At 38.3% G+C, this 15,444-nt stretch overlaps 1 protein-coding gene across 1 annotated transcript in view; it reads right to left on the bottom strand.

Moving 5' to 3' along the window:
* The window catches only part of LOC134528079 (sodium/potassium-transporting ATPase subunit alpha-like), a 157,830-nt gene extending 142,694 nt beyond the window's left edge, over positions 1–15,136 (bottom strand). The window contains exon 1 of the mRNA XM_063361327.1: positions 14,758–15,136. Coding sequence (XP_063217397.1) covers positions 14,758–14,775 — 18 coding nt within the window. The 5' untranslated portion in view covers positions 14,776–15,136. The remainder of the gene's footprint in view (positions 1–14,757) is intronic.
* Positions 15,137–15,444: the final 308 nt, after the last annotated feature.

Genomic DNA, 15,444 nt, shown 5'->3' with positions numbered 1-15,444 from the left:
TATGTTAAATCTATACAAATTAACCTAATTTTTTATACCTCAAACTCAGCTCTCAGTACACGGCAATTGGTAGGAGTCATTTCGTGAATGGAACGGAAATGCGTAAACACTGTGCTGCCATTTGTGACAAGTCTCAGAATACTCTAAAAGATGGCGAACACGTGTGACACATTCGTATATATTAACTTTCACAAGCATCGATAAATGTACTAAGCGTATAGGTGTGTCAAACTAAAATTACAGTACAGCTATCATTTAATGCGTTATGTTATAATTTACAGTCATAACAATAAATAATGAAAACTTAAATTTATGCATTGCAATTTTGAAACCCCTTACTTAACATTGAGATGTAGAGAGAGCGCAGAGTTCATCATAATGTATAGACACAAGAAATTGTTAGCATACATATATTCGGCACCATGTTAAATAAAATAATTTTTGAGATGAAATTTTTAACTTTTAAATCTTAAGTTATGAATCTGCTCAACAAGGTTGTTTGTGTGAAGTATTTAGAATGATTTCTGTCGTTTAAGCCAAATCAAATATACATATACTTAGTGTTATAATGTGTGTTATAAAAAGTTAATTTTTTTAATGTATCTATTGGACAGGAACTTTTAGTTTGAAAAATACCTAAAAGATAGCGCCTCCATTGTAATGCTATAGAGAACCAACAGAATGTTATGTAGCTTTGATGCCATGTTTGTTCTAACACAATTTTCCTGGCTAATAAAATACATGTATTTTTTAAGTCTCATTCGGATCTTGTTATGACTATTCAAGTTTACAAAATTTATTCCAGGATGGTTTAACTACCATAAAGTTTACTTTGGCATACCAATATGCTTAGTACATTTACTAAACAGAGGGAGGAGTGTAATAAGGACATATTGTAAATAAAAGTCCGTCGTTCCATTGTTCACAACTACATAAAGGCCTTGTCACCCTGTCAAATATTTGCATTTTATTTTGTTTTATCATTCTTATTAATGTGCGCAGTTAATACTGGAAAACTATTCAGGAAACGGTTTACAGATAACTTTTAACTATTGGAGGTACTGGGACAACACAAAGCATAAATGCCCGTGTAAGAATCCGAGCCCAGTATTACTGCGAACACTATTTTGTAGCGAGACAGTTGTTTTCATGTAAATGTGCCAATTTACTAATATCTGTAATTTTCATGAATATTTCTGTTCCACTCACAAAAAAAAATATTAGTGTACTCTGAGCGCACTAATGAAACTAGGGAAGCGCAATAGTGCAGCGTTGCTGCCAATGTCAACAGCCGGCCGGAATCCACTGGAAAGATACTGAACGCGAGCAATTGAACATGATGCCGGATTTCAGAATGTACCTACCAAACCACGGAATGACGGATTAAATACACTTCACTCTAGTATGCTGCATTCCGTCGCCTGGGACTATCCGCAGGGCCGTGGTTCCATGTCCGGATCTGGCAGTCGGGCCACGAGGCGATTGACCTCTGCGATTGGGCAAAACCCCTGGGGCAAACCTTCCCCTTACTTCCCCTCTCACTCTTCCCCTGAACTGATCCACACTCCTAGCAAACATACACTCCCCTTCCAATACATTCCATTTCCCTGCCGTTAACCTTGAGGGCGGTATTCCAAGACGTTCGGGCAAGGTAGCGAATAAGCACTGCCTTGTTGGGACATAACAGTAATCTAACTCGCGGGCCGTATTCCAGATCGTGGCGGGCCGTATTCCAGACCGTGTTCAGACCGAATCCCAGTAAGGAAACAATTTGGCAACGGTTTTAATTGACGGTGCCCTGCTTAAGGCTAGAAACTGGTTACAACGCATTCTAGCGTACGTTTCGCCAACCATCGATATAACTGTTGAGGTAAAAATACCAGAGATAGCAGCACCACCGCACGAAAATAGAACCGCCTTTCTAATTTTCTCAAATACATTTTAAATTGCGATTATTTCTTGCTGTGACCATTTAAAGTGTAGAGAATGTATTCCAGGATAGTTTCGCTATCATAAGTTTCAATTTGCACTGCAACGCGCTTTGTAACTTCCCCCGATGTTCAACAAAAGGGAACACATACGAGTTAATGGCATCACACGCGGGTCCGCCATCTGGACGTAAATCAACTAAAGCGGTGAGCTCTGCGCATGCGCGGAATTCGGGCAACCAAAATAAGGGTCTGGCCGTGTCATATATCGTGCACTAGGAACAAAAGTTAGGGTACAGGTGTAGCATATTCGACCCCTAAACACTTATTTTTGTGTCTTGGAATACCGGCCTGAAACACTGCTTCCTCCCCTAAGCATTCGTCCCAGCATGCTGCAGACTTCACCGCAGCACTACCCCCAGGTAAGATGACAGTGCAGTTTGCGCCGCCTTGCCGCGGTGTTGGCTGGAACAGCAACTGGTCCGAGCAGGCTGCAGGAGGACTGTACGAGATCAAAAGTGGGAGGAAAAGGAGGTACGCGGCTACCTGCTCATTTTTGCAAAAAAAAAAAAAAAAAAAAGTGGTGGAGGAGGAGGAAGATGGGGAGAAGAGGAAGAAGGAAAAACAAGGAGAGCGCCTTTAAGAAGGCAACGAGGAAAAATATTGCGCCAAACAAAAAATAAAGAAAGCAGAAGAACTAGACGGAGGTATATCCCATTTCAGTTCGTTTGAACACCTTTAAGAGCCACACAGAGCACTGTCACGCGGCACAGCTGAGCTGGTTCAAGCCAGTGGCGGCTCCAAGGCCGGGCAACAGCCGCGCCGGCCCACTTCGTTAAAAAAAAAAAATTGTAAATTATTGGGAAAAGGAAAAATAATGTTTTCTCACATCCAGTTTAAAGTGTTCATCATTCATTTTTTTTAATTCATGATTTCGTATAAGAAAATCTTTAGATAGTAGGTAAGACTTTATAACCAATCCGAAAATAATGTATCTGGAAAAATACAAAAATTTCTCGAGATAAGTGAGTAAAGCTGTTGTTGAAATTAAAGTTCCAGGTGGGATTAAAAAAAATTGTTTTAAAGAATATATTTTTCATATTTTCTGAAGGGGACTTGGGGGGGGGGGGATAATTACATACACCCCTTAGGCGCACCTCTCCTCCACCAGTAAGGCCTATCTTCAAAATATTATGCCCCCGCAACAGCCAATGGCCCGCAAGGTCTTAAGGCCGCCCCTGGTTTAAGTGAACATGTTCAGGTAGCCATATTTGAAAACACATTCACTTCATTGAGAATAACAATTGCCTACAGCTCGAATTAGATCGCAATGTCTACGTCTCGGTGTTTATCATGATACGTCTTTAATTGCATACTCAAAAGTTGTCATACCACTCAAGTCGTTCTGAATTACAATTAACGTACAAGAGAAAACAGATCAGTTTCATGTATTTTATTTATGGTTTGTTCACGTTAAACCAGCCAATCACTGAAGCACATTCTTGCAAAACCTGTTTGGTTTGATCAATCGCAACATCTTCAGCATCGGTGTTAACAAGTTGCTGGGTTTAACATGTTCCAATATAGTTAAAAGTGCAATGTGACCGTGACCTACGTGTTTGCTTTTAATTCCATAAGACATTAAAATTCTGAAAATGCTTGACCTTGTAGGTCGTGGATTGGCACAGGCTGACAAGCGCGAAAAAAATTACGTTTGAAAAATTTTATAGAAAAATTTAACCACATATTTTACCGGAACAATTTTCGTTTTTTTTTTATTCTTCCATAACCAAAGTAAATTTACATTATTTCAAATAAAATTATATACCTTATACAATAACTTATTTATTCAACTCAGTAGGTACAATACACATTTTTTTTTGTTTTAATCAATTTTTAAGCGGGTATCCAACTCTCCATTTTAAAAAAAATGTTAAGTGAGCCATTAAGTTGTAAAGAAAGAGTTGTGTATGTTTTATTTGGTTCCGTTTGTATAAAAAAAGTTGATAAAATTTATTCATGTGTATCTGCAAAGACCAACTCTGAAAAAATTTTCCCGAAAATACTTTTCCTGAAAGCTAACATCTCTACTGAAGTCACAGAAGTGGACTGCGACGGTTGCCAGGTGACTCCCGCAGATGTTCGCGTCGGCTGGAACGGACTGTAGAACGATTCAAGGACGCTCACGTAACAATTCAAAGCGACGCGCCGGTCGTGTCTGCGGGAGCGGAGAGAACACAGCATCTACACACACACACACTCACCTACACACTAGCGCGCTGAATAACTTAGTGTCAGTATTCAAGAACGCAGTTGTGTACTTGCGTCCTTGTGTACTTCACTTACTTATCCTTGTGACGGTTTTGACGCATCCCGGAGGGGTTCAACGTTTGGCCTCCTCAAAAGGTATAAGCCAGCCGAACAGGTTGTTAACATATCGGGGTAGGATAATCATGTTACTGTCCATTAAACCAAATTCTGTTAATGTATGAAAATTGCAGCTATTTATTTTAAAATTTATGTTACCTAGTGTATGATTTTTTATATTTTATCTTTTATACTTCACTTACATAAAATATAAAAAATTGTTTTCTTTTTATTAAAAAAACAAATACAGAGCACTTTCGAAATTTATGAGATTTAATTTTCATTGGTAGGTTAGTTTCAAAATATAAACTTAAAAAAAGATACAAGGGGATTTGGGTTTGATTTTATATAATTATTAATTATATTTTTATAATATTATATTAGACAGATCATGTACCTTGTTAACAGTATTAATTATGCTAATTTCATTTTAATAGTTCAAAATTTTACCGATTCACTTATTATATATACGTTAATTGATTACTTATCGTACTATATTCAAAAATTGTAACTACCAATTTTTGTCGTCAAGGTAGACAACGAAACATGCAAAGTTTGAGATAGTAGTAGTTTCCATAATTAATTTAAACATAAAATGAAGGAAAACCATTTCGCATTTTCGTTTAGGCTAACGGGTGTGGCATTTCTATGAAGTGTTAGTTAATTCATTAATAATTTAGGGACATTCATTCCCTAATAAACGTGGGTGTTAATTAAATAATTTATTTTTTGTTTAGATTACTTGCGAACATTAATTTTATTTTATTTTAAGTAAAAATAAAAGGTATAGGCTTACCTAGTATGAAATAATGAAACAAATGTTTTGAGCTAGGTATTTAATAATATTATAGCAATTCGATGAACAAATAAAAAAGTATTAATGCGTATCTGTTTGGAGAGCAAATTTTATAATCCAGTAATCTGATAATAAAAAAAAATTAAAATGTTTTGCCAGTGAAGAGGTTAAACCATGAACCTTACGCTTCTCAGCCATGCACCCAAACAGTGCGCTACCAAGAACGATCGAACAATTTAAGGAGACTTTGTACCATCAATAGTGTAATACAAATTATCTTACGCATTTTAAAACTGGTAATTACATCATTCTATGCCTATCTTAGTTTACCAAATTTATTCCAGGGTATTTTCAATATCATGAAGTTTCAGTTGCCACGCCAATACGTTTGGTATGTCGCCCAATGTTTACGAAATTGACTTTATGCGGGTTTACGTTGCTACAAGCGAGTCCGCCGTCCTGAAGACTTCGGCTCGTGGGCATAGCAGAAAAATACAACACGTTCTGGTCCTGTTTTAGCTAAGACATCTGGTATGAAAACTTTAATACCCGGAGCCAGGCCCCTTGGAAGGGTGCTGGAATGCTACCTACACGAGAGAAAGCGCGCTAACAGAAGATAGGTACGGAAACTATTGAGGAAATTGGTATCGTGTGGAGCTGGCTGTGGACTAGCACGCAGTCTTCTTGTCTTGCGTTTGGCAACTACGAGACTTGTGTTGCAAACACTACATTACCTGGTAAAAGTGCAAACGCAAGTCCTCCGTGTTGATTTCAAGAATCTGTACCCGGAGTTTCATGCCTAAAATGATTTCAGAAAGTACGCGTTCCAGTCACTTCCACTCTGGTCTGAAAACTAAATACGGGAACGGAACTACTCAACAGCCCTGGGGGTATTCTTAAATGCTCGTCGCGAACAGACGCCAGCCACTCGGGGTATGCTGGGCAGTTTTCAAATCGCGGTAGAAGTAGCTTGGCTTCTGGGTTGTAGCCGCGTCCTCGACGAATAATTCACCGACGTTTCGGTCGACATTGCAGTCGCCATCATCAGGGAGCAGTTACCTACTGAGTAGTAACAGTAGGTAACTGCTCTCTGATGGCGACTGCAATGTCGACCGAGACGTCGGTGAATTATTCGCCGAGGACGCGGCTACAACCCAGAAGCCAAGCTACTTCAGACAATGGCCGTGAAAGCCCGCGAACATTATTCAAATCGCGATGTTCCTCCTGACGCTCTGCACACAGCAGTGAGTGGGGCTGTGACGTCAGTGTCCGCGCCTAGCAGGTAACCAGGTGCAACTGGCGCGCTCCGCTTCACCCTGACACGCTTCCAGCTCTGACGGGTCGCCACGAGCTCCGTCCTTGTCTCCGCAAATCTAACGTCAGGCCTCAAACACCAATTTAATTTTAATCACAGATGGTAATAAACTGTTTCGACGTATACTTTTCACGATTTCACTTTACTCGGGGGTACACTCAAATTGCCAATACATAATCGAGCTTTTTATTAGGAGTGCTCAATGGTCGCTAACGAGGTCACGTCCTTTGGCGGCTTACGCCGTGATTGGGCAACCATTTCGCCTTGTTTATAACTGGCTCGAGGTGTCAAGGGCGTGTCAATAGCGATGTAGTCAAATCACCAATGTGTAGTAGAAACTAATAATGTGTTTATATTCTTCTTTGCTATCCAATGTACCTGGGAAATCCCCTTGGAACTAACCATAGAATAAAGCTCCGAAGGAGAAAAAAAAGACTAAAGGAGGCGGCATCACACAGAACGGCTTATTTGTTACTGTACCTGTTATCAACGCGTGTAATGGCGGACGTGCAAGGATATGTGGTAGAGGGTATAAAATCTCACAGATTTTTATACTTACAAACATAATTTGGTCAAGTATTAGATAATTCAAAATTATTTGATTCAAGGGTTTCAAATTGCTTCAAGCGTTCTCCATATAAACTGTGTGCCAATTTAAGAGAATATTTTGATGTATTGGTATTTGAAATTTAGCCATTCGCGAAGTAAAACATTGGATATTTTTTTGATAAACACTGAATTCAGTGGTCGCTAAAAAATATTCTGCACTTGTAGGCCTACTACGGTGTCAAATCTTGAAAATAACTTTCCTCAGTTTGCTGCCAATATATCTGGGTGTATGCCAGACAATGAAACCTTTTAATATGGTTTATAAACGTGAAAATACTTACCTTAGCTTGATGCCAGACCATCTGAATTCATGCCAGACGTAGAACCCTTTTAATATGGATTAAAAAACTACTTACCTTAGCTTGATGCCAGACCATCTGAATTCATGCCAGACGTTGAACCCTTTTATAATGATTTATAAAACTACTTACCTTAGCTTGACGCCAGACCATCTGGATTCATGGCAGACGTAGAACCCTTTTAATATGGATTAAAAAACTACTTACCTTAGCTTGACGCCAGACCATCTGGATTAATGCCAGACGTTGAACCCTTTTAATATGGTTTATAAATGTGAAACTACTGGCCTTAGCTTTGTGCCAGTTCAGCTGGATTCATGCCAGACGTTGAACACTTTTAACATAGCAACAAAACATGAAACTATTTGCCTCATTTTACCGCCAGTTCATCTGGGTGTATGCCAAACTGTGAACTTTATTCTTTTTATTTCACCAATAAACGTGAAACTACTTTCCTCGGGTTGCTGCCAATCCATATGTGTGTATTCTAGACGAACACTTTTAGTACGCGGTAAAACATGAAACCACTTTCGTCAGCTTATTCGAGTCGACCTGGGTGTACGTGCCAGACGAACACTTTTCTTGTTCTTTACTTCTCGTGAACAGCGGACTCTCAACGCATCGCAGTCGGTAACACATGAGGGCCGTCTAGAGAAAATAACTTGGGGGCAAATAATTACCCCTCCACATACAATTACTTCATGAAAGCTTACTAGCTCTTAGTTTAAAAATAAATATTAAGTGTGTAAACGACACAGAGAACAGTGAACATAACTGAAATCGTGATATGTGCGTATTGCGTCCTATAAATACACTTGAAATTTTCTTCAGTCTACTATCACGTAAATAATCTCGGGGGAAAAAAATTCTAAAAAACCGGGCCTCCATGGTGTCTGCCCTGCTGCCCTACACCCCCTTTTTTTCCACCCCCTCTCGTGGACCATGTAAGAGTAAATTTTCAAGAAGTGCAATGTAAATTAAATCTAATTAACCGTTGTAAAGTAACTATATTTATTTTTAGATATTTAGTTTCATGTTTATAAACGTTACTTAGGAAAATCAATCAAAACGATTTTAAATTTTTTTAAATTTAAGTGAACGATATTCACGTATTTGTTTAAAACCTGCCCTCGGCTGAACTGTAAGTAGATAAATATATAAAATATTGGGGTACGACTCGGCTATCGTTTTTTTGTGTGAAAACTATCCAGCGTTCGCCTGGAGTGAGTCCGAGGGAACCACAGGAGAAAATGGTAACCAGGATGGTGTGACACGGAATCGATCCCGGGCGCTCCAGGAATGCGAGCAGTGATCACTATCGAAGACTATGGTGTGAAACAAGTGTTCCCGGGTTCGACCACTGTCAACGGTTGGCAAAAAAAAATAAGGCCAGCATGAGTGCCCTTTATTCGCTGAATTAAAAAAAAAATGGGTGTGTACACTTATGTACGGGCGTTAAAAATTATACTTACTTGGCGTAGTAGAATACTAACTTTAACTTTTCAAATAATTAATATAATTAAGGACGCAAGAGATATTATATAATTCTGTTTGTAAAGTATAAAGTGAATAAAATTTAAATAAATTCTCAAAAGGACTAATCAATATATTAATATAAACACATGTAAAATTAATTTTTTTATTTAGTCAAATAATCGAGATCAATTTTAATTAACAATGAAAATCAATAGATATGCTGAATGTTTATTCCAATTTATTAATTTTAATTATTTATTAAATAATGTCTTAATTTATAATGAATAAAAATTATACATACGGTACCATAACCTCACTTATATAAATACACTTGAGTAATAATTTATTAACACTATTTCTATCACAAATATTCACAATAAATAAATGTTTTTAATGATATAGACCAGTGTTCAATATCAACCTTTAAAGAATAATATTTAAAAGCACATATATCATTATTTTGTATGGAGTATTTTTTTGTATGTAGCCCTTTTTTTACCTGTGAAAATTGCGTTGCATGGTGCGCGCGCATCGTAAAAATTCACTCTCATCATTTTTTCATAACACGCCTAAAGTAGTATAACTTCAAAACGCTTAAATATTTTACGATCTCCAGCCTTGTGAAGTAGAGCAGATACAAGAAAAATATTTTTTTTTTTTTAGATAGATAAATAAAGAATAGGAGTTTATTTCGTATAAATAAACTGTATAGAAATTTATTCTGCGACCTTGCTATGTGAATATCCAATTCGACTGTTTCAAGTAACCGTTTGTATGGTACATTTGAAGCTAAATAACTAATGTTTGTCACAGAGTTTACGTTTAAAGTTCCAACATAATAATCTAACCAAAATAAACTAAATTATGCAAAATAGTAACCAACCGAAATTAATTGACAATTTTCCTTCGTTGCGGTGATTTTTATACACATTTAGTCCATTATATTTCACCAGCAGTAATACTTTTACTAGGAAACTAGGAAACCGTGATTTCAACCGCACAAATGTTAAGAGAGACAAAATAATAATTAGTTGAGGCGGCCTACTGTAAAAAAAAAGGGGGGGGGGGGATAGGAATCGAAAAACTCCATCTTGTTTTTAATAGTTGTATTTCCAATCGTATAATTTTCAAAATTTAGCTTTGTAAAAGCATATAACATATAATATCACGCAATGCCTGAATTTAATAATGACTGCCTGCCCTTGATAGTTTCCCCTGCGAAGTCACTGCGTTTTGATCGTGTTGCCTTGCAAGGTCGTAAAGTTTTGAATAAGACACGCACCGTGCCTTTTCAGCACACATGAAGAAAACTTATGCGTGGATTATTGGGTAAATATGGTTAAAAGCAGACGATTTTGAATATGATACAGCTAACTCACGTAACGAATTGCAACTGAAGAATTTATTACAATGAAGAAACAAGCTTATCTCAAAAATTTACCTGACCCATCAATAAAATCCATGACTTTTCAAGGTCTTCCCTGACTTTTCCCGGTTTTCCCAGTTCTGTGGCTACCCTGGTTTAGCATTGAATTAAATTTTGGAAATAACTACAACTGACTGTAAACGGACACGATGTTAACAAGGTATTTGATTTTTTTTTTTTTTAAGTTGCCCTTTGCCTTGAAGACATATTTTCAACTTAAAACGTTTTTAAAAAAAATTGTTGTGGCATAAAAACTGTTGGAAACAACGCGAAGGTGAATGACTTGTTGGTGGCTGTTTGGTCTGCAGTCCGCTGTCAGTCCGTGCGTCCGTCCGTCCGTCCGTCGCGACTCGCGCCGAGTTCTCCGGGCCGTGGGAGGCGTCGCGTCGCTTGGACAACGGACATGACGCAAGGGAGGGGGAAGAGTAGGAAGGGAGAGAAGAGGGAGGAGGGAGGATGTGCAGTGGTTAGCCGGCGAATTACAATTATTCTACTGGGTGAATCACCGCGGCGGTCAGTCACACACGCTCCCTGCGGCACTCGGGACCCGCCTGACTCGGTCGCACGGGACTCGCAGGGCCGTCGAAAGAAACCAAAAGGGCACGGGGGCAAATATGTGTCCTTCCCTCCTCCCCACAACAACAACCTAATGTAAAACCTTGTAAAGCCCCGCAAATGAATATGTTATTTACAATGTGTCTGAATTCGACCGGTAAACTTACGCTGCAAGTTCGTACACACCACGACTTATGTCATGACCGCGTGATACCTAGGGACATTGTTCAAAGATCAAAGGTCACACAACATCGAAAACAACCTTACTTTGACGAAACTTTTCGCAGTGGGTTTTTTTAACCCCTCTCCCACCTCTTATTCCGGAATCGAGGTCAGATGACCACGGCACCGAGGTGGCTTCGTGAATAATGACAGGTGCGCGGGATAATTTCCGTGTCCACGTCTGTTTCCTCAACTCCATGCGAAAATGTTGATATGCCCCCCCCTCCCCAACACAAACACACACACCTTACCCCCGTATTTACAAAGTCCTTCACTCTGGAGGCAACCTTAACGGATAAACGGGCGTGCTAAAACGTAAAAATATAGCCAAAACTATGTTAAGAGCTATAGAAGTTTTACGCTTATTGCTTGCGTATAGGCCTAGACGGTCTAGTGAGGTTAACTGCGTCGGTTATTCTGACGCGCAAAACCCTTGGGCAGCAGATTCCGAAGATTACCAACCCCCCTCCCCCGGGTTCCAAAAGATTTGGGACTTTGGCCGTAATTGATCAATGTAATTTTTTTATCATCGACGTGTATTATAAATTCGTGCGTATAAATGTATAGGCTACATGTGAATGAACTTGTCGCACAGGAACAGAAAAAAAAAAGCAATTATGACATCACCTGTAAGGTGTAAATCTACGATAAACTAAGTAGATACAAATGATTTATAATCACATTTACAGTTCTTTAAATGATTCGTGGAACGTGGAATTTTGATTTAACACAATTGTTTTTGTCTTGTTTGCACCAAATGACGGGAACAGATGCAGGTTACAGAAATGTCGCAACTGTTTAATCATAGGAAGGAAACACTGTGTTCGTCTGTGCTGTCGTCGTCGTGTTGTCCATAATACCTGTTCATTTTCCTCGTTGTGTTCGTATGTTTGCTGCGTTGTCCAGTCTGCATTTACTGTTCTTGAAACTGTCTCGTCGTTAGTCCACTGAGTTCGTCAGTGCTGTTACATTTTCATGACTAAATTCCTTCCACGGAATGATTGTGCTGTCTTAACATTTAAGTTTAAATGTGTTCGTATGTGCTTTTGTAGTTGTGTTCTCTATAACATGTTTGGTTTTTATCGTTAGGTCCATCTGTTCGACATCAGCTGATTTAGGCTTTATCCCTGTGGGTTTATTTATTATTTTGCATTCTTGAATATTTTCCATGACAAGCAGCTGCAAAACTTCAATGGCGTATGTCCAAAAAAAAAGGTGTTAAATCATATTTACAGTGCTGTAGACTTCCAAGTACCCATCAGTAATCACAATCATTCACACAAAAAAAACGCGTAAAACAAACGCGATAAAGTTTACACTAAATACTATTTTACACAAAATAATTAACATTCACTCCTATACAGTGATGAACTAATGCATTCATTAATTAATTTAAAAATCGCACACTTTCAAACCCCTTAATATAAAAGACCAAAATAAAATTAAGGATATTTTAAGTTTTTAAAATAAGTTTACCTTTTGTTTGATGACACACTAAAGCGATTTTTATCGAACGGAAAGCTGATACACGCGATATTTAGAGAGGTCTGCAAGTTTCTCCGTTTTCGTAGTAAATATCACTCCGTAGTTCCGTACCAGGAAATCCGAATCAGTAATATTCACGGGAAAACGTAATCCTGGGCAGCATTTCATTTAGTCATTATTCAGTAGCGGAATAGGTTTCACTCGTGCGCTGTTACAAGAGTCGTGAACTACATATGTAACCTTGTCTGTTGACGGTTGAAGCGCCATTGAGCTTCAAACGAGGGGTTCTTGGTTCATTCCAACGAGGCATGTGTCGTGTTTTTAATTGTAATATTCAGTTTAGTGAATCGGCGTAAAAGTGCAGTTTTTAAGATGCATTCTAAACTAAAATCACACGTCACGCTAATCGTATCACTCCCACGTCATATTGAATGGTAACTACGACTAAAATAATTTTTCAGCGAAGTTTCTATTTCACGTCCAAAATCATCATGAAGTAACGAATTTTCTTAAGGGTGGTACTATTTTAACGTGTGCAAGGTCGCATAACGTTAACAGTTGGGAAAATCTAGAAAGTTGTTTTCATGATTTAATACACTACGCAAATACGGTTACTATATATATATATATATATATATATATAATATATATAATATATATATAATTTATTTATTTATTACGCCCATCGCAACCTCGAAAATATATAAACTGAACATGACAACCGCATGACTAAGCACAGTAACATTACTTTTTTTTTATTCTACTTTACATTTTGAACTTTTTTGACGTGGGCCTGTAAAAAATATGGGGCCATGTCACTGAACAGCGTGGCGTGAATGAATGGAACAGAAGTGGTGTAACTGACCTGTTGCTATTGGTTGGCAAATAGAAGTCGATGACCTACAAACGTGTTTTAGACACTTACATGCTCTGCTGGTACCGGGAAGGAGGCGAAACACAGTATATTCCCACGGGTATTTTTTTCTTTCAAAAACCGACGCTTAGAAAAACTAAGATGCAGTTTTGAATAACAGTTATATTTGTTAGACGCAGAAGATTCTAAATTAGAACCATGTAATTAAATGTACCGCATCATCGTAAATAGTTAAATAATTCCAAGTACATGGAAATATACAGTTTACAATCAAAAACAATGGTCGTAAGCAACGTGATACAGTCATTGGAATAATTACACAAATGATCTTTCCTCCTTTTGAGCGTAGCCGCTCATAATCTAAAACTCATTTAATGTGTCAGTAGACAGGATTTAATCAGTAACGCGCCCGCACTTTTGTTTTGAGGAGGGGGGGAGATAAGTTTTCGGTTGCGATCGAACCGAAGAGATATCGAATGTGCGTGGGCAACGCTTTCAAGTTACGTGCATACCAGTGGATATTATGTAGAATGTAATCTCAATTTTTCCACACTGCATGTAACGTTTTATCTATCGGTGGCAAGGACATCTCATAGTACAAGATTTCAACTAGATAACGATAAACATTGGGTAAGGTATTCAGGGTACGGAGCCAAGTAAGGTTATTAGCGGCAAGGATTCACGTCATTTAACTTCGGAAACAAATATTGACCTATATAGATATCTACTTATGTAGCATTTTTTTCTGCGAGTGCTAACGAATTTTTGTTTACATAATTTTAGTCAGTTGCGTATTATGCAGTGATACACAAACGAATTTTCAAAAAATACTAACAGAGTAATACTTTAGGTGTTGTGTGTACCTGCAACTAAATTTTAGCCTATATATTTACCTAAATTACACTGCTAATTATGTTATTGACAATGATGCAAAAGAAAATTTAGAACGCTATTTCACATTAATTTAAACACAGAGATATTTGCCTAAACATTTACGAATATACCAGCAGCGCCGTACAAGGATAAGGGTTAGATTACCTCAAGGGTGTAACTTTACCGTTATAAGATCATGATAACCAATGAATATTACATTTCATCTTAAAATTAGGAAACTGTTTATCGTTCAAGACATTTGCTGTAAAATGCTTCTTACTTCAAAGACATTCGCATTACTCCCTACATACATGTTTAACTTTAAAAAATACAAAAAGATTAGTTAAAACTTGTTTGCTTATTGGTAACCAATAACTATGTACCTACTTTTCTTCTGCACGTAATAGTAACACATAAACAAACACCACTTTTATCAAATCCGCGTTTTAAAACACTACCGGTAATAACACCTATCGCATCCAAAATAACCCCAAAAGTAAGAAGAAGAAAAAAATTTAAAATTAAAACTTACCTTTTTTTGATCTGTCATGGCGAAGTAGAAGAGGAAACCGACGCGCCCTTAAGTCTAAAATTTAAATAAATTAACTGTCGTGTTATGCCTGCTAGCTGTGTAGCTGTCAGTTAAGTGTTAGGAAAACACCGACAGCATCGTATTGAACTAGTACGAGTCTGAGATGCACAAAAACACACGCGCACAGAAAAAAAAAAAATGTTCCAAAAATTTCAAGAGCAGTGAAGTCGAGTACTGAGGTTGTGGTTGTGAAAGGAGAAAGCCGCTGTCAGAAAACAGACATTATGCAGCTCTGCCTGTCCCGCCTGCACGCTCAAGACTTGTCCCGAACAGCAGTGACGCCGAAGGTGGAGTTATCGTAACTTTCATGGCGGGGACCCAAAGAGCGGCAGAGGAGGGGAAGAAGAGCGCACAAGGGGGAGCTCAGTGTTGCCAACAAACTGGTTTTTTCTCTGACACGCTCGCGCTAGTCCATGGACAAGCCTAAGATTCACATACACCCGATCAGTCCCGAACAAAATACTAATTTCGCCGCTCGCTCGTGACACTCCACATTCGGAATGAAAAATACTGTTCATGGCTTCAACCGCTGCCATGGCTGGCCTTTCCCCCTCCTAGCACACGATGCATGCGACCCTTTCCCTGCATTGCTAACCCCAGCGTGAATAGGCGTTTGACTAGGCGTAT

The sequence above is a fragment of the Bacillus rossius genome, chromosome 1 (genome assembly GCF_032445375.1).
Source record: "Bacillus rossius redtenbacheri isolate Brsri chromosome 1, Brsri_v3, whole genome shotgun sequence".
Taxonomy (NCBI): domain Eukaryota; kingdom Metazoa; phylum Arthropoda; class Insecta; order Phasmatodea; family Bacillidae; genus Bacillus; species Bacillus rossius.
The sequence above is the reverse complement of the archived record's forward strand: the minus strand, read 5'-3'. Positions and strand labels throughout refer to the sequence as shown.